This window comes from Aethalodelphis obliquidens, unplaced genomic scaffold (genome assembly GCF_003676395.1).
Source record: "Aethalodelphis obliquidens isolate GAN/ISIS:26980383/991018 unplaced genomic scaffold, ASM367639v1 scaffold11, whole genome shotgun sequence".
Taxonomy (NCBI): domain Eukaryota; kingdom Metazoa; phylum Chordata; class Mammalia; order Artiodactyla; family Delphinidae; genus Aethalodelphis; species Aethalodelphis obliquidens.
In genome coordinates this window covers 15,647,498-15,674,942 of record NW_020837955.1, presented here as the reverse complement: position 1 = coordinate 15,674,942, position 27,445 = coordinate 15,647,498, and the positions used below count along the sequence as shown (strand labels likewise).

General features: G+C 52.8%; 2 protein-coding genes across 4 annotated transcripts in view; both read right to left on the bottom strand.

Annotated features, from left to right (window-relative positions):
• Positions 1-278: 278 nt before the first annotated feature.
• Positions 279-10,229, bottom strand: ANKRD2 (ankyrin repeat domain 2). Its single transcript, XM_027112209.1, is given in 10 exon segments — positions 279-581; positions 1,629-1,727; positions 1,838-1,936; positions 2,755-2,853; positions 3,220-3,318; positions 4,817-4,924; positions 5,032-5,190; positions 6,716-6,820; positions 9,989-10,078; positions 10,080-10,229. Coding segments are annotated over 10 exon segments (1,086 nt in total). The 5' UTR covers positions 10,158-10,229; the 3' UTR covers positions 279-431.
• A 1,483-nt stretch (positions 10,230-11,712) lies between these two features.
• Positions 11,713-27,445, bottom strand: part of UBTD1 (ubiquitin domain containing 1) — a 51,403-nt gene continuing 35,670 nt past the window's right edge. For 2 of the 3 annotated variants that reach the window (XM_027112206.1, XM_027112207.1), the window contains 2 exons: positions 14,190-14,417; positions 11,713-12,818 (listed from right to left, as the gene is read on the bottom strand). In XM_027112206.1, the coding sequence (XP_026968007.1) occupies positions 12,433-12,818; positions 14,190-14,417 (614 nt within the window). In that variant the 3' untranslated portion in view covers positions 11,713-12,432. Of the gene's footprint in view, positions 12,819-14,189; positions 14,418-17,400; positions 17,495-27,445 lie in introns of those variants that run through there. The other variant, XM_027112208.1, reaches the window with a different exon arrangement.

Sequence of the window (27,445 nt, the reverse complement as noted above, 5' to 3'; positions counted from 1 at the left end):
CGTGACAGGCCCGTGCTGGTCACGCACAGCCCCACAGGACAGCTGTCACCAGGAGGGGACCCCAGGACAAGTGCCCTGGGAAGCTGATCCACTTTGGGACTGGGAAGTGGGGTGGCAGGAAAGAAGCAAAAAGAGGCCTTGTTAGGAAAAGCAGCAGGGCTGGCTCAGGGGGGCCAAAGGGCTCCAAGTTCCCCTCTTGCCTGAGCCCACCCTTGCCCCCAGTCTTCCTTCATTCCTAAATGTTTTAGGCACAAATAGAAATGAACATCACACACAGCAAAAATGACTTTTTGTTTTAATTGCGGTAGCTTGTGGGGGCTCCCGGGGCGTACAGAGGTATGATGCGGTCCTCAGCTCTGGGGGCCATTCTTATGACCCTCCGGCTGTACGCAGGGGACAGGCCAGGTGCCTGGCTGGGCTGGGACAGTCGTTTACTGGGCTGGCACAGGCTTCGGGGTCTCCCGCCCACCCTCAGCAGACCCCTCCAGCCCGTTCTGCTCTGACCCCGGCTCCGGGTGCTCCAGAGCGTGCCGGGTGTCAGCCTGCCACAGCTGCACCAGGTCCGTGGGGGTCTTTCCTTCCTGGGGGAGACAAGAGGATATCTAGTCACCGTTCAGAAGTCTGGACGAAGAGGTACCCTCATCTACGCCAGTGGCTCCCAACTGGGAGCAACTGGCAATGTCTGGAGACATTTTTGGTTATGACACTGGAGGAGGGGATGCTACTGGCATCTTGAGTAGAGGCCAGGGATGCTGCCCAAACATCCGATAATGCACAGACAGCCCCCCCACGACAAAGAGTTCTCCCGCCCAACACGTGTGCGGTTGAGAAGCCCTCATTTACACCTTCCCCTTGTCTTCCTAACTTTCCCATTATCTCCTCAGCCTCTCTTTCTTCTTTCATATAGCTAGCTTTTTTTAAAAAATTGAAGTATAGTTGATGTACAATATTATATAAGTTACAGGTGCACAATACAGTGATTCATAATTTTTAAAGGTTATACTACACTTATAGTTATTATAAAATATTGGCTATATTCCGTGTTGTACAATATATCCTTGTAGCTTATACCATACATAACAGTTTGTACCTCTTAATCCCCTCCCCCTATATTGCACCCCCCAGCCTTTCTTGAGTCAAGGTCCCCCCTTACCCAATTCTCCTCTCTTTTGTGATTGCTCTGGGCCCCAAAGAAGAGCTTGGACGGGGGGACACAGGTTCCTAAAGGAACTGGAGGACCACAGGAGCCAACACAGGGTGCTAGGAACAATCGTGCTGACTGAGTGCTTAGCTTCCTTCCGGCTCTGTCCCTCCACGATTTTGGCCTCCCTGAGCCTGGACATTAGGACCGCCTGCAGTCTACTTGGGGGCCTTTGGGAAATCCTCCTCCTGTCCCTCCTGGCTGTTTTCTCCACTTAGATTTTCTGGATGTAGAGAAGCATAGAGAGAGTTGGGAAGCCGGGTGGGCCCCCAATCTCCTGGGGCCCAGAGAAACCCTCCACTGTGACACTGCCCCAAGGGCAGGCCAGCCGAGTCCTGCTCAGTTCTGTCTTTCTTCCGAGTGCCCAGCACAGGGCCCGGGAGGGCAGCGCACACTGTTTACTGAATCAGGAAAGGAGTGGATTTACCAGGTTCTTGCTCATCATGTCAGCCCCGTGCAGGAGCAGCAGTTTGATGATTTTGTAGCGATTGAGCCTCACGGCGTCATGCAGGGCGCTGTCCCCTTCCTAGAACCAGTGAGACACTCAGCATGGCCCACGGGGGCATGTGGGAGCCCTCAGGGGGCATATGGAGCCCCCTATGGTGGGGCTGGGCGTGAAGGAACCCAGACACTCACTCTGTCTTTGGCATTGATGTCCAGGCCCAGGGATAGAAAGTGTTCCACGATCTCCACGTGCCCCGTCCGGACTGCCACATGCAGGGGGGTGCTCAGCAGCTGGGTGGGGAGGAATCAGGAGATGCTGGCTGAAGGGACCTGGACTGTGATGCCTCTGGGAGGCGGCCGTCTTAACTCTAGCCTAATCCTTCTCCCAAGGAGGGGTAGGGAACGCTGTAATTTCCCATCACCCTATCTGATGATCAGCTCTAAGGCATTACATGCCACCTCCTCGGGGAAGCCTTCTATGTTTCCCCTCTCACCCGGATGTGAGCTACTGCTCACTCCTCTGCCCTTTTAAAATAATTATAGTAGATGCCATTTACTGAGAAATGACTATGTGATGAGCACAGCAAAATCTTACAAAACATTAGCCTTATGTTGAATAAATAATTAATTTACATAAATTTTCCCATCCAATCTATACAAGAACTCTGCAAGACATTTTATAGATGAGCAACAGGCTCAGAGGCTGTCACTTGTTCAAGGTTATATACAAAGGATTGAGTGAATTAAAAATGGTGGATGAATAAATAAGTGAACAGATGAATAAATGAATGGATGGACGGATAGATAGACAGATAGAAGGATGATGAACGATGGCACGGGTGAACAAATCCTGCATCTCTGGGTGGTCCCAAAGCCGCCAAGCTAGTGGATCTCTTCTCCTCCCCTCTCCTCTGCTCTTGCTCCCATTCCCAGATGGTAGTCTCCAAGGGGCTGCAGCTGATGGCAAGGACCCATCCCTGGGCTCTGCAGCCACTCCAGAAACCAGACTAGCTCACTACCCTCCTGCTTTCTGCTTTTCTACCCTCTGCTTCTCTCCCCACCACCCCTCCGCCCTGCTACCTCAACATCTGTGAGCATTATGGCCTCACCTTATCCCTCACGTTGGTGTCTGCTCCCCGACTTTGCAGAAGCTTCACCACCTCCAAGTGGCCCCCACGGCAGGCCCAATGCATGGCCGTGCAGTCCAGCTAGAAAGGAAGGGTGGAGCCTAATTGCAGAGCTTCAGGGAAGAAAGTGCCCTGGGGGAAAGGACCCCAGCCAAGAGGGCAGGCAGGTATCCAGGGAAGGATAGGGCCACTCCAATGACTGAGCAATGGATGCAGTGGAGCCGAAGAACCCTCGGGCTCCATCTCGTCCAAGCCAGATTTACAGAGGAGGCTCAGGGAGGAGATGCCCGCCCCCCCCGCCCCGCAAGGTCATACAACATACTAGAGGTGGAGCCTGGCCCCCGAGGCAGCTTGTTTATGTCCCAGGTTGGAGGTTTGCAGGGATAGGGAGTCTATGAGTGCTGGACCACCTCCTGCCCCTCACCCAATACCTGGCCTCTTGCTCACCCGATCCTGGAAGTCCACAGTGACCCCACTCTCTAGAAGCTTCTCCAGGATCTCCATGTGGCCCTCCAGGGAAGCTCGGTGCAGTGCTGTCCGGTGGAACTGTCCCCAGAGAAACTGTCAGGGCCTAAACTCTGGCCCCAGGCCTGAGCCCATCGCCCACTCAAGTTGAGCCCAGGCCTTATCCCAGCCCGATTCTGACCCCTGTGCCGGGTCCCCATATCTTCCATGTTCCGCCGGCTCCTTCATGCTCTATCTGGACCAGCCTTGGAGGCCTCCTGTGCACTGTGGACTCTGACCTTCCCACTGCCCCCTAAACACACAAGCTACTGCCTGTGCCCAAATGCCCATTTTGCCCATACTCCCTGTGAGTGCTTGATGAATTCTTGTAACTCCATGAAGATGCAGCTCAAGTGTCATCGACTTCTTGAAACCTCTAGGCCATAGCTGTCCCGGGGTCCAGACAACCCTCCACTGTGATAGACGGTCAAAGGCAAGCTGAGTCTTACTTGACTATTTCCCCTGAGTGCCTTGCCCAGGGCCAGGATGGGCAGGTGCACCCTGATTACTGATTCAAGGAGGGAATGAACTTCCTGTCCAATTCAGCCGGCTTTCGCTTTGGTCTCTTGAAACACTCAGGCCAGAGGGCATATCTTTCCATATTCTAATGAACCAGTTGTGCATCAGTCTCCCAGCTACTGTCAACCCTGGTCTTTTTGGTTTTGTGCTCCTAGCACAACACAGAGGCAGGAGATGCTTAGATAGACCAAGAGGATTAAAACTCTGGAATCTAAAAAGTGGAAAGGACATGTAGTCTAAGCCTGCAATAATGCAGCCTGAAGGGGGTGACCATTAATTTGCTCAATCCCAGGATATGATCTCGAGAGAGCATCCTACAAAGTATGAAAGAGGCAGTTTCAGGGAAAACAAAAAGAAGTATGACGGGTGACGGAAATATTTTGAAAATCGTGGGGATGGGTGCACAACATTATAAGTGTAATTAATGCCACTGAGTTGTGCACTTAAAATTTATTTGGCATGTCTCATGTTTTATATATATATATATATATATTTTAACCATAAGATAAAAATAATTGTTAAAAGTATGATGATATACAATGCAACACAAAATATCATATCCAAGCATGTGCTTTAATAGTGTTTTCATTCGATAAATATGTATTGAAGAACTAATATTCTATTTGATCCCCATAACATGCTCTGAGGGGAGGAGCCAGTTTTACGAAGAAGGAAACAGGCACAGAGAGGTGACGGGCCCAGCCACAGGTCACAGAACTAGGGAGTGGTACAGGTGGGATTTGAATCCAAATCTCCTGGTCTTGGACTCTGTATTTGATTCCATTCCATTTTTTCCCCTAAAAATCCAAGTGTTTATTACTCTGGAGGTGGTTCAAGTTGGAAAGGGTCTAAGGATTTAGAAAAACTCCTGTGTGGGGAAGGGGGCATCCCACATCTTCTGAGGGGCCCCCTCCCAAAGGACACCCACGCCTTTTCTCAAAGAATGCACAAGCGGGCGGGGTGCGGGCATCAGCTCTGAAAGGGAGGCCGGCACAGGTGCAGGGCCCGATGGGAACATCACCTGATCGCAGGTGTCGGGGGAACCCCCGTCTGCCAGGAACTTCTCAATGACCTTCATTTGCCCCTCCACCGCCGCTTTCAGGAATGTCTCCGCGTCCACGGGGCCGGTCTGGAGAGAGCGAATGCAGTCCCTGGGGGCCGCTCCGCTGTGATCTGAGCCATTCCCCCTTCCCTGGCTCCCCCTGCCCACACAGGTGTCCTCCCCAGGACCCTTACGATCTCCTCCGGCTCTGGAGGCGGCTCCTGGGGGGCTGCCAGGGCTTCCCGCTTCTTCTGCTTGCGTTTTTTCCGCAGCTGGATGAGGTTCTGGATCCCACCCACGTCGATGATCTCCCTCCGCAGGTCTAGGGATGTTTTACGCACGCGCTCTTGACCCTGCGTGGGGATAGCCAATCAAGTCCCGCACTGGGGCACAGAATGTGGGGCTTGGGGACCTCTGAGCTAGGCTGGAGGTGGAGGACAGGGAGAGCCTCTCAAGGGAGAAAGAATCCAGGTTTAGCTCTGCCGCCTAGGACTAGGTGAAGCCAATGAGACAGACACAGATGCACAGGGGGCTTCAGGGGGCTGCTTGGGAGCTGCCCAGCTTCAAGGCTCCACATAGGGTGGGGAGTTGATGAGGAAATCTCAAGGGCAGTTCTTAGCCCAGGCCTCCAGAACAGGGTACGAATTCTCATATCTCCATGTAATTCTCTCTCTCTCCCTCCCTCCGTCCCTCCCTGCCTCTCTCTCTCTCTCTCTCTCTCTGGCCATAAAAGTAATACAGAAACATAAAAGCTCTGAAGAGAAAGCCCTTCTCTCCCAGAGGAACTTCTATCATAGCTCTGTTGATGCCCTTTCAGACATGCATCCTATGGGATCATCCTCCACGCAGTGGTCTGGAAACTCTGCTTTTCTCTTATCAGCGTGCAGATGTCTCCTGTCAGCACACACAGCCTCCCCCAGCCCACTAACACCTGCATCATGCCCTGTTGTATGGCTGCCCCATCACTGCCGCTTCCAAAATGAGTCCCCTGGGATCTTGTACACATGCAGATTCTGACTTAGCAGGCCTGGGGAAGAAAACTTCCCCCCTCTTCACTTCTAAGTTCTTTAGCTGGTCTAATAATTAAATTGATGTAAGACTGATTAATAGGAGAAAAACAAATTTAATTTCGGATGTATGGTAGTCCATAAAAATATGAGACTCAAAGAAGTGACCAAAGCAGGCAGCTTTTACACATTTTAGACAAAGAAACAATAAATTTGTGCCACATTGAAAAGACAAAGGAGTTTGTTTTTGGAGGAACTAATTAGTGAAGAAACAAGTTTTGTTTATATAGCCTTCTCAGCCCTGAATTCCTGAGATCTAGTGATAAGGAAGCTTTCTACTTTCCTGATATAGCAGGGTAACTTCCCATGGCAGATTTATTTGCTACTTTCAGGGGAACAAAGGAGGGTCAGAGTGTTCTTCTTGCACTGGCTTTTTCTCAGATAACTTTAATTAAAAATAATCAGTATGGGGCTTCCCTGGTGGCACAGTGGTTGAGAGTCCGCCTGCCGATGCAGGGGACACGGGTTCGTGCCCCCGTCTGGGAAGATCCCACATGCTGCGGAGCAGCTAGGCCCGTGAGCCATGGCTGCTGGCCTGCGCGTCCGGAGCCTGTGCTCTGCAACGGGAGAGGCCACAACAATGAGAGGCCCGTGTACCGCAAAAAAAAAAAAAAAAATCAGTATGCCAAAGTGGCATATTTGGGGGTGGCATATTCTGCTCTCCTTTACAAGTATGAGATGGGGCCGAGATGCTGCATCGCTAACATCTCCCAGGGGTGCTGAGCTGCTGGAGGAGCACCAGGAGGGGCAAGGCCGTAACTGCCTGGTATGTCTCCTGAGCGCGCAGATACTGGGTTCTCCTAGCACTTACCTTAACCTTTTGTAAGGATGGACTCTGAGGCCTGTGGTGCTTCTCATCCTCCAACACCAGCATCTCCATGGGCAGCTTCTGATGGGTGGTGGTTCCTCGGAGTTTCTGGTGAGCCAAAGACAGGACGGGTTCCGGGACTGCCTGCAGTGCCTCGGGGGCCAGATAGCCTCGCCCACAACAAATTCAAGGACCCCAAGGACCTCCTCCTGTGTGACCTCCCAGCCCGTCATCTGCCCCACTCCTGTCTGGTCCAGGAGGCCCCAGGTCAGAGCCGGCCTCCCTGGCCTCAACCCCAGTTCAAACACCTGTGTACTGACTGCCCTGTGTCCCCAGCAAAACAGGATTAAGGGCTACTGGAATGAGTTTTCATGAAATTAAACATACTCACTGTTTTCAAGCACTGAGGTTTTGGGTTTTTTTTTCTTTTTGGCGTTTAAAATTCACTTTGATGAAATACTTGAGATGAGATGATAGTTTTTTTTTTTTTTTAGTGGGCTTACTTGACAATACAAAAATTTGGCAACTCTGTCAGTTACCAACTTCTTTCCCTCAGATTTTACTGATCCGTGAAATCCTAGAGCATGGAAACTGTTGCTCTCAGGGAACCTGAGGGGTGGAACCCGCAGCTCCCCAGCTCTCAGCTTGATGTGAACTCTAAGTATTAACCTTATTCTCATTTTAATAATATGGGGGAGACTCTGTCCAAGTCTCCTCCCCACTTGTAGCTCCAACCTGCCTGGACTACTTCCTCATGGCCACTTCCTCTCTTCTAAAGGAAAACACTCTTCGTTAAGTGCTGGCGCCTCTATCTCTGAAGTCCCCATGTACCGGAAACATTCGTCCAGGCTGGAGAGTGCCGAGTCCAGGTGGCAGCTGGGGAGGAATGATCTCCCTTACAGAGCTCTCAGCTGCCTTTGTCGTTCGACACCGAGCTCCGGTGTTATACTCTTCAAGTGTCAGTTGAGGGCTGATTTTCCAGGTCTTTATTTCGAATGTTCTGTTGCCCACTGGCATCTCCCTTCCATGTCAGGCTTACATGGTTTGAGGTCTCCCCAGTGCCGGCCTCGCCTGAAACGCTGCATCCTCACCCAGGGACAAGATCACCTAGGGCTTCAGCTACTACTGCATGTGGAGCCCTGGCTGGGCTCCTGGAGCATGTAGAGTGGGCTTGGTCTTAATCATCTTGGCATCCCCAGCACTGATGACAAGAGTTAGCACACAGTAGGTGCTCAGCAAATGTTTGGAGAATAAATGAATGAATGAGTTCACGGATGGTGGCAGGCGGGCTCAGCAGCTCTGCACACCTCCAAGTCCTCAGTGATGACCTAGCCCAGTAAGGCCCCTGCAAGAGAGCCTCAGCCCCTGGGCTGGTCTCCGAGACCCTCCTTCCCTACCCACCCCATGAAGTGGGTGCAGGCTGAACAGCGGTTCTCCTCTAAGAATGCTGCTGGGCTGGGGCCTGGTGGGAACAACTGGGGACTCTAACGCCTGCCCACGTCTTACCCAGACTCCATAGCCCCTCGCTTCAGATTTGTCTCTGTAGGTTGGCATACAGTAGGTGCTCAAGAAATGTTTATTGAATTGGGTGTTTGTCAGTGAAACACAACCCAACAAAACTTCCACCTTACTTCATAGATGGTTGCACAGAGGAAATGAGAGAACGCCTGTCCGATGCGTAGCGCGGTGCCTCGCATGTAGGAGGCACCAGTGGTGAGGCTGGCTCTGTGGGCGCCTGGGGCCCTGACAGCCCTGCCGCTATATTTGTTGGATGAATGAATGGATGAGGACTGCTCCGTGTCCCCTTGCTGAAGGTCTCTGTGTCCAGTGGCAGCATTCCAGAAATGGCCCAGCAACATGACTCCCCTGCCTGGCCCTGGTGCACATGCCCTTGGGGGAGTGAGAAATGGCATTCCTGGAGATCCAGGGATGCGCCGGCGGGGACTCAGCAGGCTCAGTCCAGGTCCTTCCCAGCCAAACCTCCCCTCCCTTCCCTAGCCCTCATCTCTTCTTCCACCAGAGTCCTGACCCTTCCCTCTTCCTCACCTCCATTCAGTCACTCTTCCTTTTTTGAATGGAGTCTACATCCACCCTGATTTATCTCCTCCCTCCCATTCCTGTTAGGGCCAGTCTTTCCCCCTCCAAGTCCTTCTCAGGGCTGTCAGAGCTGCCTTCCCCAAACAGGTCAGGTGGTACCACTGTGCCTCACTCAACAGCATGCAGTGGCTCCCCACTGCCCACAGAGTAAGTATCTTTCACGTGGTCCTCACTGTCTGGTTTGTGCCCTGTCTCCCTTCCCAGCCTCAGCCCCTCCTGCCAGACTTTCTCCCGACAATCATGCTTCCGCTCACCCCAACGACAGGCGCCTGTTGTTTCCTTAGCCTGGAATACTCTCCCCCGTCCTGACCTCCATCCTTCAAGGGCCATCCTTGAAGGCCTGGCTCAAATGCCCTCCTGTCCACAGAGAAGTCCTCGAGGGCCCACGGTCGGCATGCCTCACCCACCCTTTGTGCTCCTTCACTTCTGAGTTACACCTCTATTTCACCCTTTTCCACTCTGCCTTGTTTCTTAGTTGACCGTGCACCTGGCAGATGTCGGCTAAAATGAACACAGAGCTGGTAAAGAGGAGGCAGGGGCTGACCTTCCTGAGCCTCTCATTCCTCCCAGCACTGGGCTCTTGGAAGAGTAGACTCTAGGTCAAGTATTCATCTCCATAAAATGAAGAGTAGGACCAGCCCGCACCCTCCTCCCCGACTTCTTTATTCCAGAGAAAATACAATTGCCCAGAGCCCCATGCTCAGTCGCCTCCCCGGGTGTGGCTGGTGGTCCTAGAAAACCCATGCTTTCTTTGCCAGCATCCTTTTCTCACTCTGCTCCCCGTCTTTATCCTTCCTCAGGGACCAAACACTGGAGTTTTTCCTGTCCCAGCCTCCCAGCCGGCAGCTGGGGGGATCTCAGGGCCCCAATCTGCAGGCAGCATCCCAGCTGTCCTGCTCTGTGCAGCTCAGCCTGTCTCCTCGAGGCCCAGGTGGGTGGACAGGGTCTCGAGGAACCCAGCTTGGCTCGCCCACTCCACTGTCTCTCAGATTTGGGGGCTGAAGCCTCCGTCTCCCACTGCGAGCAGCCCCCTCTCAGGAGCACCCTGCAGTAGAGCCAGCTGGGCCCCTGGGGACACGTGTCCTCCTTCCTTCCAGGTACGGCAGCCAGGCTCTTCCTTCCCTTGACAGCAGAGCTGGGTCTCCTCAGCACCCCCTTGGGCCCCACACCCCGCCCTACCTCATTCTCCTCCTCCTGTGCCAGCCGCTCCTCGATGAGTGCCGTGGCCCTCTGCACCTCCTCGGAGCCCGCCATGGCACCGTGCGCAACCCGCCCCTGCAGGCCCCGGGGCCCCAGGGGCTTTATATGCCAGGGCTCCCACCCCCGCCCTGCTAGGCGCCTCTGCCATGAGCTCACCGGCCCAATTCTCCAGCTGCCTCCCGACCTGTCTGTCACCTTCACCCCAGGCAGCCCCGAGGAGCAGGAGGCGGCAGGGACAGTTGCCACCCCCCAACCCCTGGCCTATTGGAGCCGGAGGGCCCAGTGCCCCGGGAGCGAGAGCGAGGACTGCAGGAAGGCGCCTGCCCAGCCTCTGTCCTGAGCGCTGAGGCCCAGATAGGCCGGGCAGCCGCACTGCACAAAGGATCGCTGGCTGCCCTTAGCCCTGATGGCGGTGCCACCTGCTGGACGCCTGGAAACCCTGCCCAGCCAGTGCCAGTGAGGGAGCCTAAAGGCCAAATGTGGGGACCCAAGATAAGCCCGCATCCCCAGGCCATCCCGTGAAAAGGCCCTGCCTGCTCTGGGAAGGGGCAAGACTCTGCCTCATCTGGGCTGGAGTGCCAGGCAGTGGGTGGAGGTAAGGGCAGCCGCCTGCCTCTTTGCCCGCAGCTCGCGCAGGCCTTTGCCTCTCTGGGGTCCCACAGCGCCCCCTAGTGAAGCACCGCAGCATTTGGCTGCAAGTCCACTTGTCCCTGACAGACCTCACCCATCAGTCTGTCGCAGGGGGCCTCTGTGGGACTTACAGGGTCTTGCTTCAAGGAGCCACTTGTAGGGCTGGAACGCAGCGCCAAGCCCTGCTGACGAAGACACCAGCTCTGACTGATCATCCTTCCCTCCCCGGTTTCCCAGTCAGGCCAACCTGACCGGTGCTCACTGAGAAAGAAAAATACTATCAACTGGAGAAGAAGCAGACCTGTACTGCTCAGTTCCGCACCTGGAACTGTGGGAGTGAGGCCTGGGTCACCACGACCCAGGTTGAACCTGCCAGTGAACCACAGACACCACAGCCCTGTGGTTCTGTGACACTCACGTGGCCTGCCCTCAGCTGAACCACCTTATCTAAGGTACCCCTCTCTGCTTACGTACACATTTTCCCCTAAGGAAGCACAAGACCTGTCTCCTTCTTCCCTCTGGTTCCCTTGCTGGCAAGCCGACACAGGCTCATCATCAAAATTTATCAGAGATTTTGCTTTCACGTTGCCAAGGGTGCACGCAGCATCTGCAGGATGTCCACACACATCTCAGTCCTGAGGGCCTGGCTCAGGGGGCTGGAGCCTGAAGCCAGCACCCTCGTGCTGCAGGAGCAGAGCAGCAGGTAACTAACGCCGCCTTCCTGAGGTGCTGCCTTCGCTTTCAAAGCGAGTTCACACCTGTTATCCCATGTAATCCTGCCAGCAGCTGAGAGGGGAGGCAGGGCAGGCGGCATCACCTCCACTTTAAAGACAAGCAACACGGGTTCGGAGGTTAAGAGGCTTTTCCAGAGGACCCACGAGAACACAGGCCCGCATACTGGCAGTTCACGGCTCGCTCCACCGTACTCTCTGCGGTGGAGAGCACGGAGCAGTAGCTGCTCTACCCGGAGCAGCTGGGGAGGCCGTGCACCCACCTGCTCCCACCCCAGAACTGGCTCCAGGGCTCCAGAGAGCTACAGGAGAACCCAAAGCCAAAGCCAGGCAAGAGAGAAGGAAGGAGCAAAAGGCTTTATTGATAAATATGCAGACATGTCTGCACACAGGGACCTGCTGCGGGGCCGTGAGCGGGCTGCAGACCCCCCACTGCCGGGGTTACAGCCAAGAGATGGCCCTGTGCAGGCCTCTGCCATGACAGCCTAGCCATCGGCCACCACCTCATCTCTGCCAGCTGTGCTGGGGGCTGGGAGAGGCAGAGGCCGGCCTCAGGCTCCCCACCCCCGGGGCTCACGAGTGGTCCCCTCCCCTCTGGGGGGCTGGCACTGGGCCCAGGGCAGAGTCAGGGGGTAGGGGCAAGGGAGGGAGACAGCAGCTGCTTCAGACCCTGAGCAGAAAACCGGAGTGAGCACAGCCGGCAGCACCAGATGACAGATCTGGGCTCCAGGGGCCTCCGGGCTGGCCCTCGTGGCTTGAACCTGCCGCGGGGGAGAGGCAGGGTGGAGGGCCCTGGTTTGCCTTTTCTCTGACAAGGTTGGCAAGGCCTGTGTGTGGCAGCACACTGTTTCCTGGGTGCTGGGCACTGGTGGCCCAATGAGTCCCTGGGAAGCAGGGTCCCTTCAGGGCTCGCCCGGCAGCCATACACGGGAGGCTCCCCTGGAGAAAAGAACGGCTCTCAAAGGCAGCGGCAGGGTGGGGGTGCCTAGTGCTCCAGCCGGGAGGCCTCTCAGCCCTGCAGAGGCCTTCCCTGGTCTCTCTGCCCAGGGGTCCGTGGGCTCCTCAGTCCTGGGGCGGCGGGGGCTGGTTAATGATGACCTGGATGACAAAATCTTTCTGGATCTTGGTTTCCTGGAGCCGCGTGCGATCTGTGAGCAGCTTTCCAGAGAAGAACCATCGCTGCCAGGATGGCTCGATGCCCTCCTGGGTGTGCAGCTGCCTCTTGAGCTGCCCCACCGTGTCAGGCAGGCTGGCGCTGAGCCTCACGTCCTTGCCCGTGGAGAGGCGTACCTTCAGCGGGAACTCTCGGCGCACGCTGGGGGTGGGCTCGGGGGGCTCCAGGTTCTCCTCCTCAGTGTGCTCCAGAAGCAGGTTCACGGGTGGTGACAGGCAATAGATGGGCAGCTGGTAGCGATTGCCCAGCTCATCGTAGCATTCACAGAGGGTGCCTGTGGGAAAGGCAGGGTGGTCAGAGTCGGCTTGGGGACCAACTGATATGGCTTAACTTGTGTCCCCTCCACCAATTTCACGTATTGAAGCCCTAACCCCACCCCCACAGTGTCACTGTATTTGGAGATAGGGGCCTATATGGGAGTAATTAAGGTTAAATGAGGTCATATAGGTGGGGCCCGGATCCAGTAAGGGTTAGTGCCCTTACAAGAAGACCAGAAAGCTCAAGCTCTCTCTCTTCTCCCACAATGAGGACATAGAGAGCAGGTGGCCATCTACAAGCCAAGAAGAGAGCTCTCACCAAAAACCAAATCAGCTGCCACCTTGATCTTGGGCTTCTCGGACTCCAGAACTAAATTTCTGTTGTTTAATAAGCTACCCAGTCTGCAGTATTTTGCTATAGCAGCCTGAGCAGACTGATACACCTGTCATGGTCATCCCACAGTCCTCAAACCCACCCTACAGGCAGGTCTTCCCGGGACAGCTGGTGGGAGCTCAAGGTAGAGGCAGGAAGATCTGGGCTGACATTCTGGCTCCACCAGGTACTGGCTCATTCAACCCTAGAAAATTACTTAACTTTTCATTTGTTCATTCAACAACTCCTTCCTGAGCATATGTGCTGGGTGCTGGGGTTACAAGGATGAATGAAATAGCATAGGCCCTGCTGTTCATGACTTATACCCAGTGGGCCTCAATCTTCTTACTTGTACAATGTGTTACATATAGTAATATATTGATATTTACTGTATCTTGAGCACGAGCTAAGTGCTGGGACTGGACTAAATGATGTTATGTGTATCTTGTTGAATCCTAACAGCCACCCTATGAGGCTGGTATTACCACTTTATAATTGTTTAGTCACTGAGGCTTTAAATTCAAGAAGCTCACGGTCACATAGCTAGGAAAGAGACACTTGGTTAAAACCCAGTCTCTGACTCTATAGAGTTTCCATTGTTGCCCTCTGCTTTACATAGTCCCGGGGCCATTATGAAATTAAATGAGATAATGCAGCAGAAGCTTCTAGCTCGGTGCCCAGCAAATAATAATACTCAACAGAAGGTTGTTACCTGAGATGTGCTGGGATCTCAAAGGGCCCTGAGCAATCTTTAGCTTGCTCTCATCACACCGCCTTGAGGTTTGCTGGTGTCTTTCCACGCCCTCGTTAGGCAAGTGGGGACTGTGTCTCATTTTTCTTGGTGTCCCACTCCTGGACCATGTTCATGAGGGCTGCTTGAATGAACAAGCGACTAGCCACACCTGCCACCCACCAGCCTGGATGGGAGCTCCTGACATGGGGCTGGCCACTGGCTCTCCTCCACCCTGACGGCCCCCTCACTCCGGTGGGGAAAGCCCCCGCCCTGCCTGCTCACCATGTGGCAAGGTGATGCTGGCTCCGTCCAGGATGGCCTGAGCCAGCTCGTGGTCGTTGGCCTCGGCTGCATAGGCGGCAGCCTTGAGGGCATCCCAGATCTCCTTGCGGCCCTCGAAGGCGGGCGCTGTGTCCCAGAATTCATCCCTCTTGCTCCGCAGCTGCCCATCGGTCATTGGGTAGTCGCTCTTCCACTTCAGCCTCTCCTTCTTCAGGGGCTCGTTGCGTCCTGGGCAGGACAGAAGGGAGAAGCTCAGCATCTAGAAAGCCAGAGCTGTGGTCCACCCTCTCCCAGCCCTGCCTCCCTGGCCCTCACTGCAGTGGCTCCTGAACGTTCGGGTCTCCGTGCCCTTTCCTGGAGTCAGGGAAGAGTCTGGAAACTGCACACACCCAACCTGGGGGTGTAAACCACTTCTGTTAGCAGACGCAGCATGTACTGCCTTTGTTGTTGCTGCTGCTGTTGAAGTCTTAATTTTACTGTCTTTCTTTGATAATAAAGTAGGACGTGTTCAGTACTTTTAAAATCTGTAAAGAATGTAAAAAATTTTTAATCTGAAAAAGATAACTGCCACGGTTTATGGAGCCAGCTTGTGCCGGATCACAGGCTGGCACTGTAGCCTCAAAATGCCCCGGCAGACGGGGAAACTGAGACCCAAAGAGCTCGTCATTGGTCTAAAGCCACACAGGTACCAATTTAATACCAGGCTTCCAGACTCAGAAGGCCACCCTCTGACCACTGTCTGTACCGTGCTGCCACTGGGGAAAACTTACTTAAGAATTCCACCATTCAGAAGTAACTACTGCTGACACTTAGACATATTTCCTTCCAGCTTTCTTTCCCCCATTTTTCTCAGTAGAGTTGGGCTCGTATCATACAATTTATTTTAAAAATATTCCTTGTTATAAAGAGGGTTTAAAATGTTTTCATGCCAATATACAACTTTCTGTTTATTTCACACTTATATTACTGTCCATGTATATTCCCATGACTGAAAATTACAAACGTTTTTAATGTCATTATTAACGTTCCACTATAAAGTTACAAAGAATGTTTTTAGAACCATAACCAACTAACCAAAAAATCCCTGCAGCCTCTGAAGAAGAAAACAATTCTGTTAAATGTCATCATTCTTGTTACCCAGCTCCAAGACAACTCCAGACCTCAGTCAAGATTGAGGGAAGAAGCATCTCTCAAAGGCTTTCGGAAGCTCAGGCACCTCAAAGCTGAATGAGCCACAGGAGTGAGGTCTAGAGTACTTGGCTCCCGCTATAACTCAGAGTCTGGGTGAGATGCGGAACTAAGGCTGAGGACTGCCCCCACGGGCTGGGGCAGGAGTGGCGGCTCCTCAGGGGAAGAGAAGGACATTCACTGTCTACCAACTGTGTGAAAGAAAACCGTGTAAGCACTTTACTTATATGTATATCATCCCATTTCACCCTTCCAATGGCTTTAGGTGGTAGGTGTTATTATTACTACTTCACAGATGATGGGACAGGCAGAGAGATTAAATGACTCGCCCGAGGTCACACAGTAAGTGACAGAGTGAGAGTTCCACCTCAGGTCAGACTGAATCCACAAACGGCCCTCCTGTGGGTTTGCTGCTACCAGTGCAGACAGAAAACTCTCAAGCCAGACATTTAATCTGAAGTGTTCCTAGGTTAGCCGAAGGAAATGCAAATCCTTTTTGTAGGAAAATAACTTCAAACCAGGCCTCAAAGAATTCCTGAGATGAAGTTCCGAGAAAAACAAATAACAAGGTCATAGTTTTTTTGTTTTTGTTTCTGTTTTTTAATCACAGCATACAAAGAAACAAGACAATATGAGTCTGAGCCAGCAAAAACAACAGGCAATAGAATCAGACTCACAAAGACTTCAGATATGGAATTCATCAGACACAGATTACAAAAGAACTGAGTTTAAGAAAGGAAAGCCTTCACAATATGAAGAGGGTATGGGAAAAACACCCACATAACTGTCATCAGAAGTATTCTGTGTGAGCAGTAGAGGAGAAACACTAGAGATTTTTCTTTATAATGGGCTACTGATAAATGATGTTGGGACTACAGGTTCTCCATATAGAAAAACATGCAACAGGAGTCCTACCTCATGCCAGCCACAAAAATCAAAACCAGGTGACTCGGGACTTCCGTGGTGGCGCAGTGGTTAAGAATCCGCCTGCCAATGCAGGGGACATGGGTTTGAGCCCTGGTCCGGGAAGATCCCACATGCTGCAGAGCAACTAAGCCCGTGCGCCACAACTACTGAGCCTGTGCTCTAGAGTCCACGAGCCACAACTACTGAGCCCGCGTGCTGCAACTCCTGAAGCCCACGTGCCTAGAGCCCGTGCTCCGCAACAAGAGAAGCCACCACAATGAGAAGCCCGCAGCCCCAGTTCACCGCAACCAGAGAAAGCCCGCACGCGGCAATGAAGACCCAACACAGCCAAAAATAAATTAAAAGAAAAAAAAGCCAGATGGCTCAAAGGTTTAAGTGTGAACGACAGAAAGGAGGCAGAAGGCAGCACAGAAAATGACAGTATTGTCCATGTGCTTTTTTGAAAAGGTTTGGCCTGGAGGTGTTTCTGCCTGGATCAATCAAGTAGCTCTGCATCATGATTTCTGACCCCCTTTCTCTTTGGTCCTTTAGCATTGATGACTCACTGACAAGAGCTTTGATCCATCAGGACTCACAGGCATTATGCAGTGACACCCTCGGGACCTCTGGGGTGCAGCATTTCTGCCTCTCCACTCAAGGACCCAGACGTCAGGGCTTTTTAACTTCTTGAGCTGTTTTCTAAAGTTTTCCTTTCTCCTTCCTCTTTGCCAGATGTCAGTTCTTACTGGTCTCCATCTAACTGCAGCTCCTATTGGGTAGAGGTCAGGCCCAGCTAATGGGCCACTCCTAATCTGCTGAGAGTTGAGAAAGCTTTGTCAGCACTGTCAAAATTGAGAGCATATGGCTCTAGGAAAGAGGCTTCCTAAAGAAGAAAGAGACTAGGCTTCGGGACATGTGTTCTTCCTGCTCAGATGCCCCACCACCCCCTTACTTAAATGGTCAGGTTTTGGTTCTGTCCCTGACAATCAAGGTTGCTGGACTGGAGACCTCAGGACACCTGACATGTAACTGTGTATGAATGCATCTCACTCTTTAATATGAACACAGCCCCATGGTGTCACCTTTCAAAGCTGTCACCTCAGGAGGCCCCCAGTACCTGAGGGATGCTTTGCTCGAATACCTGGCCTTCAGAGTCCCCTCCCCTCCACACGGAGAACAGCATGCTTTCCTGTCTGCGCTGTCAGAGACACACTTCTCACCCCAGGATGGACACGATGCCGGTGAGCCTCCCCAAGTATTAACTGCATCTCCATCACCCAAGACACAAGGGCTTAAAATTTCTTCGCCCTGCACGCTGGTCCTTTCAGGCTGAAAATATGAGAAAATATTAGAATGGGGTGAGGGTGGGGGTGGGAAGGGGGAGGGTTGATGTAAGAAAAGGGCAGCAGAAGCCCAGCTGTCTCAGCTGTCACTGCACCTCTTTGCCAGCAGGGGGCAGGCGCAGCACCTCGGGCCAGGGGCTGGCTCCCTTCACAGTGAGTCAAACACAGCACAAAAATATGCAGCAAAGTTCCCCAGGCCCAAGGCAAGCATGCATAAGAGACATGCCAAAATGTCCAGATCCCTACACACTAATGCTGACAATTTTAGGCACAAATACAGACAAAACAGAAAAGGAAGTTTTTACTCCAAACATTAAAAAAAGCAAATTGATGATGAGTATTTTAAATTTCATTTACTTAAAAGAAAATGATGTTTTATAGTTAGTTGAGTCAAAAAATATTGGGCAGTGGAAGGGGTGTGAACACTTTCATATGTTGTACAAATTGCTACAAACTTTCTGGAGGGTATTTGCTATGATACCAAAAAGCTTAAAAGTGTGCATCCCTTTGGCTCACTGATTTGGCTTCTAAGAAAGTATTCTAAGAAAATAATCACAAGCGTGTGGGGAAAGTTCATCTACAAAGCTATTTAGCTCAGCCCGGTTTTCTAGAAATAAATTAAACGCACAGGAGAAAGGCTACATTAACATCTGTGCATCCCTAGCAGCCATTCTGTAATGGGGCAGAAGGAGGCTGAGTAACACGGGGAAATGTGCATTATACAGTGAAAAAAAAGGGTTAGAGAACAGCCAGTGCACTGTGCTCCAGTTTTTATTTCTAAAAACGTATGTAGGGCTTCCCTGGTGGCGCAGTGGTTGAGAGTCCGCCTGCCGATGCAGGGGACACAGGTTCGTGCCCCGGCCCGGGAGGATCCCACATGCCGCGGAGCGGCTGGGCCCGTGAGCCATGGCCACTGAGCCTGCGCGTCCGGAGCCTGTGCTCCACAACGGGAGAGGCCACAACAGTGAGAGGCCCGCATACCACACACACACAAAAAAACACATATGTAATATTATATATATTAAAAAGACTGGAAGGATTTACACTAAAATGTTAACAGTGGTTATATCTGATTGACAGTTACCAATGATTTTATTTTGCTTTTATTTTCCAAGATTCCAACAATAAGCATTAATTACTTTAGTAATAAGAATAATATAATGAAAGTTGCTGACAAGTAAAAAGGGTACATAAAGTTCTGAGGAGCAGCCACAGAAAAGGAGGAAGAGTTTGGGGAGCTGAGAGGTGGGGTTTGAGGGTGGTGGTGAACTGAGAGCCCAAGGCCCACAGCCTCTAGGATTTCAGTTGCTGGCAGCTCTGGGTGACTCTGTTCAGGGCCAGGCAGGCTCTGTTGGTTTCAGCAGCAACAGCAGCAGCAGCATCTAGTGGCCTCTACTTATGTCTCCACCTGTCCTAGATAAGCTCCAGGTCAAAAACAGAGTAACAGAAATGGTCCTTATCCCCAGTGAAGTTGATGAAAGAGAGATTTAAAAACAAAATAAAAGATCAAAGTACACACCTGTATGGGGAGGGACAAAACGCCCATGACAATCATGGGTCTCTATGATTGTGGTGGGAAGGGAACTGAGCAGAGAATGTATGTTTCTGAGTAGACGCAAAAGCTGGGGTGTTGAGGGTTGCCTGAAATACCACTTGTGTTAGGACCTGCTGAGGTGCTGGTTAAAAAGGCAGCTTCGGACTTCCCTGGTGGCGCAGTGGTTAAGGATCCGCCTGTCAATGCAGGGGAAATGGGTTCAATCCCTGGTCCAGGAAGATCCCACGTTCCGCGGAGCAACTAAGCCCGTGCGCCACAACTACTGAGCCTGTGCTCTAGAGCCCACGAGCCACAACTACTGAGCCCACGCGCTGCAACTACTGAAGTCCGCACGCTCTAGGGCCCGTGTGCCACAACTACCGAGCCCGCGTGCCACAACTACTGAAGCCCATGCGCCTAGAGCCCGTGCTCCGCAACAAGAGATGCCACCGCAGTGAGAAGCCCGTGTACCACAATGAAGAGTAGCCGCCGCTTGCTGCAACTAGAGAAAGCCTGCGTGCAGCAACAAAGACCCAATGCAGCCAAAACAAAAAAACCCAAAAAACAAAAACAGAAAGGCAGCTTCCCAGGGCCCACCTCAGACCCACTGAGCCAGAGTTGCAGGGCTAGGCTGGAATAGGTACTCGGTTCTGATTGAAGAACGCCACTTGTGAGCACAGCAAAACAAAGTGGAAATGGCCCGCTCATCCATATGTTAACATCAGCTAGTTCAATGGATCGCCTCCAAAGTTGCTGCTGAGAGCAGATTCAGAGGGTAAAGGGGGAAGAGAGCGAGAGGGCACGATGTCTGGGTTGGGGGAGGATAATGATGGTGGACGCTGTGGTTTGGCCTGGATAATGAATGGTGTCTGGCAATACCACCCCCAAGGGACGGTGGTGAAAGGAGAGTGAGAGAGAGAACACTAAAGATCCTTTCCAATTTACATAGAGCTGGAGTGCATCTACGCGCACGTGTGCGTATGTGTGCGATTCACACTGCTTAACTCAGAATAACTACACAAGAGGGGATTCTCAAGAACCCACGGAAGGACAGCGGGCCTGGCTGCTTCCCTCTGAATATCCCTGGCCCAGTGCAGGTTCTCAGCAAGTGTCTGCTGAGTTGAAAATGGAACTGACAAATGCACAGTGAACGGTGTGGGAGCATGGTGGAGGAATCACAGCTGAGAGCAGCAGTGGGCAGGCAGGGAAGGGGGAAGTGGGAGAAGGGGCTGCCGTGAGGGAAAAGTCAGGCAGTCCCTTTGCTTGTTGATCTCAGACCCCAAGAGATCCTTACTGTGGCCTCGGGGACTGGCATACCTGAGTCACTGGGACGTGACACCAAGTCTGAGACCAGCCAAGGGAACCAGAGATTTCCCAGGAGAGTCAGTCCACCCAAGCCAGGAGACGGCCCTATTTATACCTGTGGCAATCCCCAAGCTCTATTTCCACACTCGGTTACCAAGCTGCATACCCAGGTCCCTGCTCCAGGGATGGGGCCAGCCATGTTCTCCCCAGAAGTACTGATTATGTGACAAGCCTGGGCTTGCTCTGGCTGGTGGGAGAGATGAGGCTTCAGGCAGAAGAAGGGACAAGAGCCTCCCCATCCCAACAGCCTGGGCTGCAATGGCCCTTTGACCAGGATGCAGACTCCAATCTCTCCTCCCCTCCCCTTCCGCCCTGGCAGTCACAGCTGGGCTGCAGGGGGCTGGAGAGATGTGGCTGAAGTATGGCACCTGGCAGAGGGGATAAGAGATTCAAGAGAACAGCAGGCCCAGAAAAGGATCAGCCCAGCCAAGGAGGGAGCAGGCAGGGGAAGCAGAGCGCAGGTAATCCCTTCAGGAAGCACAGTATTTATAGTTAGACTTAGCCCAGGATGACCCTCAGAGCCTGGGTAACCTTCAAAAGGAAAGTGCTAGCCCAGCTCTGCTCAGCTGGGGCCTCCCCACCTGGCCTCTTTACAGCCTGGGCCCATCTTCCCCATTCATTCCCTCGGGCCCAGCTCTAGGGTTCAGGGAGGGAAAGGGGTGGAGCCAGTTGCTAAGTGACAGCCCAGGTTTCCTAAACTGCATCCCTTCCTAGGGCACGTTGGGTCCCGGGGGTCCTGGGCAGGGTTGAAGGACTCGAGGCTCCTCTGGGAGCCCTGAACTCAGCTCTGTGATGGCGCCCAGCCTGGGGCAACTGCAGTTCCCTGAAATGGTCCAGTTTGTCCCCCTGAGGCTGGGACCACCTCCAGTTCATCACTCGCCTCCTGGGGACAGGCCCCGGTCTGGCACACAGCGGGTCTCAACCACTGTTTGCCCAATGAATGAGTGAATAAAGTGAACGAGCCATCTGGGAAAAGTGGGAGGAGCTGGAGAGGGCAGAGGCCAGATCAGAGACGGGGAGCAGAAGAAATCTGCTGGAAGAAATCCCAGCAACGGAGAGAGGCAAAAGACAGGGGGTGGCAGAAGTGGCAGTCCAGGAGGGACAAAACCAGTTCCGGAGGTGTACAGTGAGGAAACCCGCCGGAGAATGAGGGCCTGGGTGTCAGAGACCACGCCCAGTGAGGGCCTGGAGGCTTCGTGGCAACGGGAGAGACGAAAGTGCGGCCAAGAAAACTAACCCGACCCAGAGCCCCCCTGCTCGGCGGCTGTGAGCGTGGACAAGGGGGCACACAGAACCGTGGAGACAGCGTGCGCTTTCACTGTGCTTGCACACAACGCACACATTTACTGGGGCGGACTCAGCGGAGCAGGCCTTTTATCTGCTCTCTGCTCGGTGCCCCCAGCCCAGGGCCCCCGGCTGAGAGGCCAGGCAGGGCTAAAGGTGGCATCCCAGGCTGGGCTCTGACCAACTCTCCCGCTCCCCCAAGCTGACTTCCCCCAGCCGTTCCCCTGTCCCATTTCCTGAGGGAAAACTGGAAAACTGGCCTTTCTGATCTCTACAAACAGAACCCCCAAATCCCCAGGGCCTACTCTGGGATCCAGCCTGCTATACAATCAACAGCTCCTTTTCTGGGGCTGGCTGGGAAAGAATGATGTATTTCATAAGCAGAGTTATAAAACGTCAGGTGTTTGGGAAATGACAGTTATTCTTCTTGTTTTAAGTTCACATGAATTAAAAACAAAAACAAAAACCCAGCCTGTTCCTTTCCTGTAGTGAATATATTCCCATCTTCTTCATGTGCTGATTTTTGTTCCCAGGTGTAACAAAGTCCCGGCCTGAATGTGAACAGTTCCAGGGCTACCAGCTCTAGAAAGAACCTAGATTACAGATAACCATGACTTGAGACACATTAGCATAGGCTCTCTCTCCAATCTGGCTACTTACTTATGCATGGGCTTCAGAGATGGATGGGGTGGGGGTGGGGGCTGCTTTGGCTACTGACCACCTGTGTGAGTGCAGGGGCCCAACCTATCATTCCAAGCCTCAGTGCTCCCATCTGTACAGAGGACGTGACTCCCACCTCATGGGACTGCTGTAAGGATTACAGAGACCACCCTGCCCAGTACTTAAAAGACGGTAGCTATTGTAATTAGTGAGCAAGCCGAGTCAGTCGTGCTCATTATCATTACGCAATTAACAGAATGAAAGGTTACCATCTTCTTTTCCTTTTCCATAAAGTTGCTGTAATTTTGAAAACTGTGAAAACCCCTGCTGTAGTGAACTCTTGGTCTCTACCTCCCCCAGTGCGGTAGGATGCAGGGGTTAAATGAGGTTAAGTTTGACAGGGACAAAAGAGCGGGCTTGATGGTTGCCCGCTTCCCTGTTCGGCTGCACAGCGTAGGGTCAGCACTTTTCCCAGGGCAGAAGAGTGAGGATGGCGGCTAATAAGTAAAACAGGAACTCCCCAGAGGTCGCTAGAAAGGTCTCCGGTATCTGGCCAGCTCCCCTTGCTACCTCAGGACTCTAGGGAGGAGAGACAGGTCATCTCTACCACTGCTTTCTACAGCCCTGCTGTCAAGGAGGGTCCCCGCAGGGAGGATCCAGACCAGCACCAGCTTGGCAGCCAGGTGCCTAGAGGCCTGACTTCTGACACCCAAGACTCTGTCCCCCTGGGTGTCAAGCGCCATCTGTGCTTCACTCAGACATGCGCCACTCCATCAGGGCAGGTCCCCCAGAGCATGGCAGAATCCTGAAGCCAGGAGTGACCTTAAAGTCATCTACTCTAGCCCCTTCATTTTAACAGATGAGGAAACCGAGGCTCTGAGAAGTGATGGACCTGTCCCAAAACCCACAGCTTTTGCCCGTGTGTGTGTCGGGGTGGGGGGATGGTAAATTGTTTCTATCAAACCACTCCACTGCCAGTGAAAGCTCAATTATAACTAGAACATTAAAATGATAGGCTTTTGACCCAAAGATGATGAAAACTCCAACGGGAAAAGCAGTAAGAAGAACACGCTTCAGGAGCAAGAGTGGAAGAGTTACGAGTCAGTCTGTTCCCACTAGGAAAGAACGAAACCTAAGAGCGGACTCCAGGGCCTGACTGTGCATCCAGGTCTCCTGTGGGCTAGAGAGAAACACAGACTCAGGCACTAGCCCAAGACTCTACTTCCGCATGGCTGGTATGGGGCTCAGTGATGGAGACCAACCTCCCACTCGTATGACACTCCCGCGGGGGGCAATTCAGCCTCTGTGGGCACTTCTGGAGACACTCACTATGCCAGGAGGAAACCTATCCCATTGCTGGATGGATCAAATGGTTAGAAAGTTAAGTGTTATAGTCACCCTTCACTGAGCACTAACTATGTAGCAGGCAGTAGGACCGAGAAACACAGAGACCGAAGGTCCAGATTTTGGAGTCAGACAGACCAGGGTTTTAACACCAGCCCCATCATAAATTAGCTAAGTGACTTTGGGTAAATGTCTTAAGCTTTCTAGTCTCCTCTTCTGAGAAGCAGGGAGTTAGTAACGGCCCACTTCTTAGGGAGGTTGGGAGGATTGAAAATCTACACATATATATTACATTAGCTAATAGGATCAAGAAGACGATATATAATAAACCAGCTCACCTGACACCCCACACCCCAGGTGCAGCCTCCCTAGCCCTTCAGGTTGTTTCCTCAACCAGAAGACACACACACACACCCCCCAGCACCGTACTTGCTACAGAGGAGGCACTATTATTGTCACTGAAATTGTTTTTGCCATTATTAAGATTATTATTTTGACCTGGAATCCACTGGCTCTGCTCTCTGGAATGGCACAGAACAAGTCACCACGACTGTCACTGTGAATTTTGCTCTTCTCCAGACTGAAGATCCCTGTTCCCTCTGCTGTTACTCCAGCTTCTCTACCATCCCGTCCACCCTCCTCTCAACTAACCAACTCACCTAACAGCCCACGTGAGATCTGCCCAGCGCCAAGCGTCCCTGGGCTCTCGCTTCCTCTGCCTGAGTGCCAGCCCCTCTGCCTCCACCGCAAACACGACAGCGAGTCTGCCCAGCACTGCTGGGGCTAGAAAAGACCCCACAACCCTTCCCCCGGCTGTGCCTCTATACTCTCTCTGGCCTGGTGTCAGTTTACAGTCCACACCCTGTCTTTCTTTCTGGCCTGTCTTAAGTGGGTGAACTTGGAGTGAGAAGGCCTGAGTCTGTTTCCATCGCGGCCTGTGCCAGGTGACCTGGGGCACGGCCCTTCACTCTCCAAACACATCTGCCCAATTCTGTGTACCTCAGAGACGCTGAAATGCTCCAGGGAGCTTCTGTGAGAAGGGCCTTGGTCAAGTGTGAGGTGTACACAGAGGCCTGACATCCCTGAGATCTGGAACCCCACCTTGTTTAGGCTCACCCACGTCTTCACATGCCACAGCTCAGAGCCTGCAACGTTCTGTTTGTGGATCAACAGAGAACTCCTCGTCTGAGCACGTTCGTTCTCCTCCAAAGCCAGGCTCGGGCCTTGCAGGCAGCTGGCTGTGCCTGACTCATTCTTTCCCCTTCTTCCTCTACAGCCCGTGAATCACTGGCCCTGTCAGGCCAGCATCCTCCTTGTTTCCTTCCCATGCTTTGCCTGGTCCTGACCTCCATCCATCAGAATGCAGGCCAGAAGCGTCTTCCCTCCGGGACCCACGTGTACCTCACCCCTGGCCCCATGGGGTGTGACTGTCCCGCACCGCCCTGAGTCACATGCTGACGTGTGTGCGTGTCCCCTGCACATTGTGCTGTCCCTTCAACTTGACCATCAGCTCCTGGAGGGCAGGCTCTCGAGAGGCAATACAGGCATCAAAAACACAGCTGCCTGGGACCCAGCCCCAGGGATTCTGATTTAATTGCTCTGGGGTATGGCCTGAGCATCAGAGGGGTTTAAAAGCTCTCCAGATGATTCTAATATGTGGCCAGGACTGACAAGCACTGATGTGGAACTAGGCTGGCTGCTTTGACTGTTTAATGAGGCCTCTGAGAGGGTCTGGCATGGGGGTACTCAGGGAGAACCCTGACAGTCCATCTGGACAGTCCTCTCAAGGCTCGCAGCCAGGCTGGTCATAAGGCAAGGAGTGGATAGCTCAGGGGACCCTGTGCCTTGGGAAACTCTGCTGCAATGTCCAGAGGATACGGGGCTAGGGCCCTCTTTGCAGATAGGAGTGGGTAAGCCAAAACGAGAGGCCAAGAGCAGGGCTTTGGAGTCAGACAGCCCTGGACTAGCTACCTCACACTCCTTACTAACAAGGAGGGCCCCTTCTCTCGCCACTCTACTCAGCCCGGGGCCTGCTCCCTCGAGCCTGTGCGGCCAGCACCCAGATACCCTTTTCTGTAGGGACACAGGCTGAGCCACAGACTTTTGGAGAGAAAATATGTAGCTCCAAGGCATTGGGGGACAGTGGAGAGCAGAGGGAGGGAGGTCCTCTTTCCTAACAAAACCCCCACCCTCTCCCCAGCTGCTCTGGGCAAGGAGAAGGGAAAAACCTGACTCATCAGTGCTGTGTGACTCATAGGCCAACAAAACTTACTTGCCAGACCGGCAGGGAGGAGAGCCTACTGCTCCCACCACAACCGGGGGCCGTGGGCAGGTAAAGCCCATCCCTCCATCCCTGCCCACCACCAGCTGCCAGGCCTGAGTGGCGGCCTGGCAGGAGTGTCTTGCTCAGCTTGGCCCCCTGACAGCCACACCCTCCTGTGGCTGGTTCAGTAACTTACCAGCAAGGGGTGGTGCACGGCTGGGAAGGGGAGAGAACTCAGAAGGTCTGGAACATAGAGAGGTGGCTTAGGGATCAGAGAGGACCTGGGTCTGACTCTCATGTCCACCCCCTCACAGGTGTGAGCCCAGGCAGCTGAGCCTCTGGACTTCAGTTTCCACATCCATAAAATGGGAGCAATGATATCCACCTTAAAGAACTAGTGTAAGGATTAAACAAGGTACTGGTGCTTCCCTGGTGGCGCAGTGGTTAAGAATCCGCCTGCCAATGCAGGGGACATGGATTTGAGCCCTGGTCCGGGAAGATCCCACATGCTGCGGAACAGCTAAGCCCGTGCGTCACAACTACTGAGCCTGTGCTCTAGAGCCTGCGAGCCACAACTACTGAAGCCTGCACGCCTAGAGCCCGTGCTCCGCAACGAGAAGCCACCGCAATGAGAAGCCCACACACCGCAACGAAGAGTAGCCCCTACTCGCCGCAACTAGAGAAAGCCCATGCGTAGCAACGAAGACCCAATGCAGCCAAAAAAATAAATAAATAAAATAAAATAAATAACTTCAAAAAAAAACGAAAACAAGGTACTGTGTGTAGTCTAGTATTGTGTGAGGCACCAAGTAGGGGCTCAAAAACGGTAGTGATTATTATTAGTCATGTAAGTACTAGACTTAGGATTATAGAGAGATTTTTTTACATCATTTCACTCAATCCTTACAACAACCCTGTATGGCAAATAATGTTACTCCCATCTTACAGATGAGGACGCTGAGGTTCAGGAACCCTGGAACAGTGGCAGGAATCCAGTGAGTGGTTTCAGATCCTCTCACTCTCAGCCCTCTCAGTGCTTGTCCCCGACCCTGTCCGGCATGCCATCTCCCCAGGGCAGTGAGAAGAACGCCCTGGCTGGGGCTGGGAGGAGGGTGGGAGAGGAGGTGACCCCCTCTCCCCTCCGACACACATAATTTTTTTGAACATCTTTATTGGAGTATAATTGCTTTACAATGGTGTGTTAGTTTCTGCTTTATGACACACGCAGTTGGCAGGCACAGAAGCAGCTCCGCCTCCAGCCCAAAAGGGGAGGCCTAGCGGGAGGCACCACTGACCAGTCCTGTGTGTAGTGCAGCATTGCTGTCAGTCCTGCCCTGCCTCTCACTCAGCCTGGCTTGACTCTAACCCA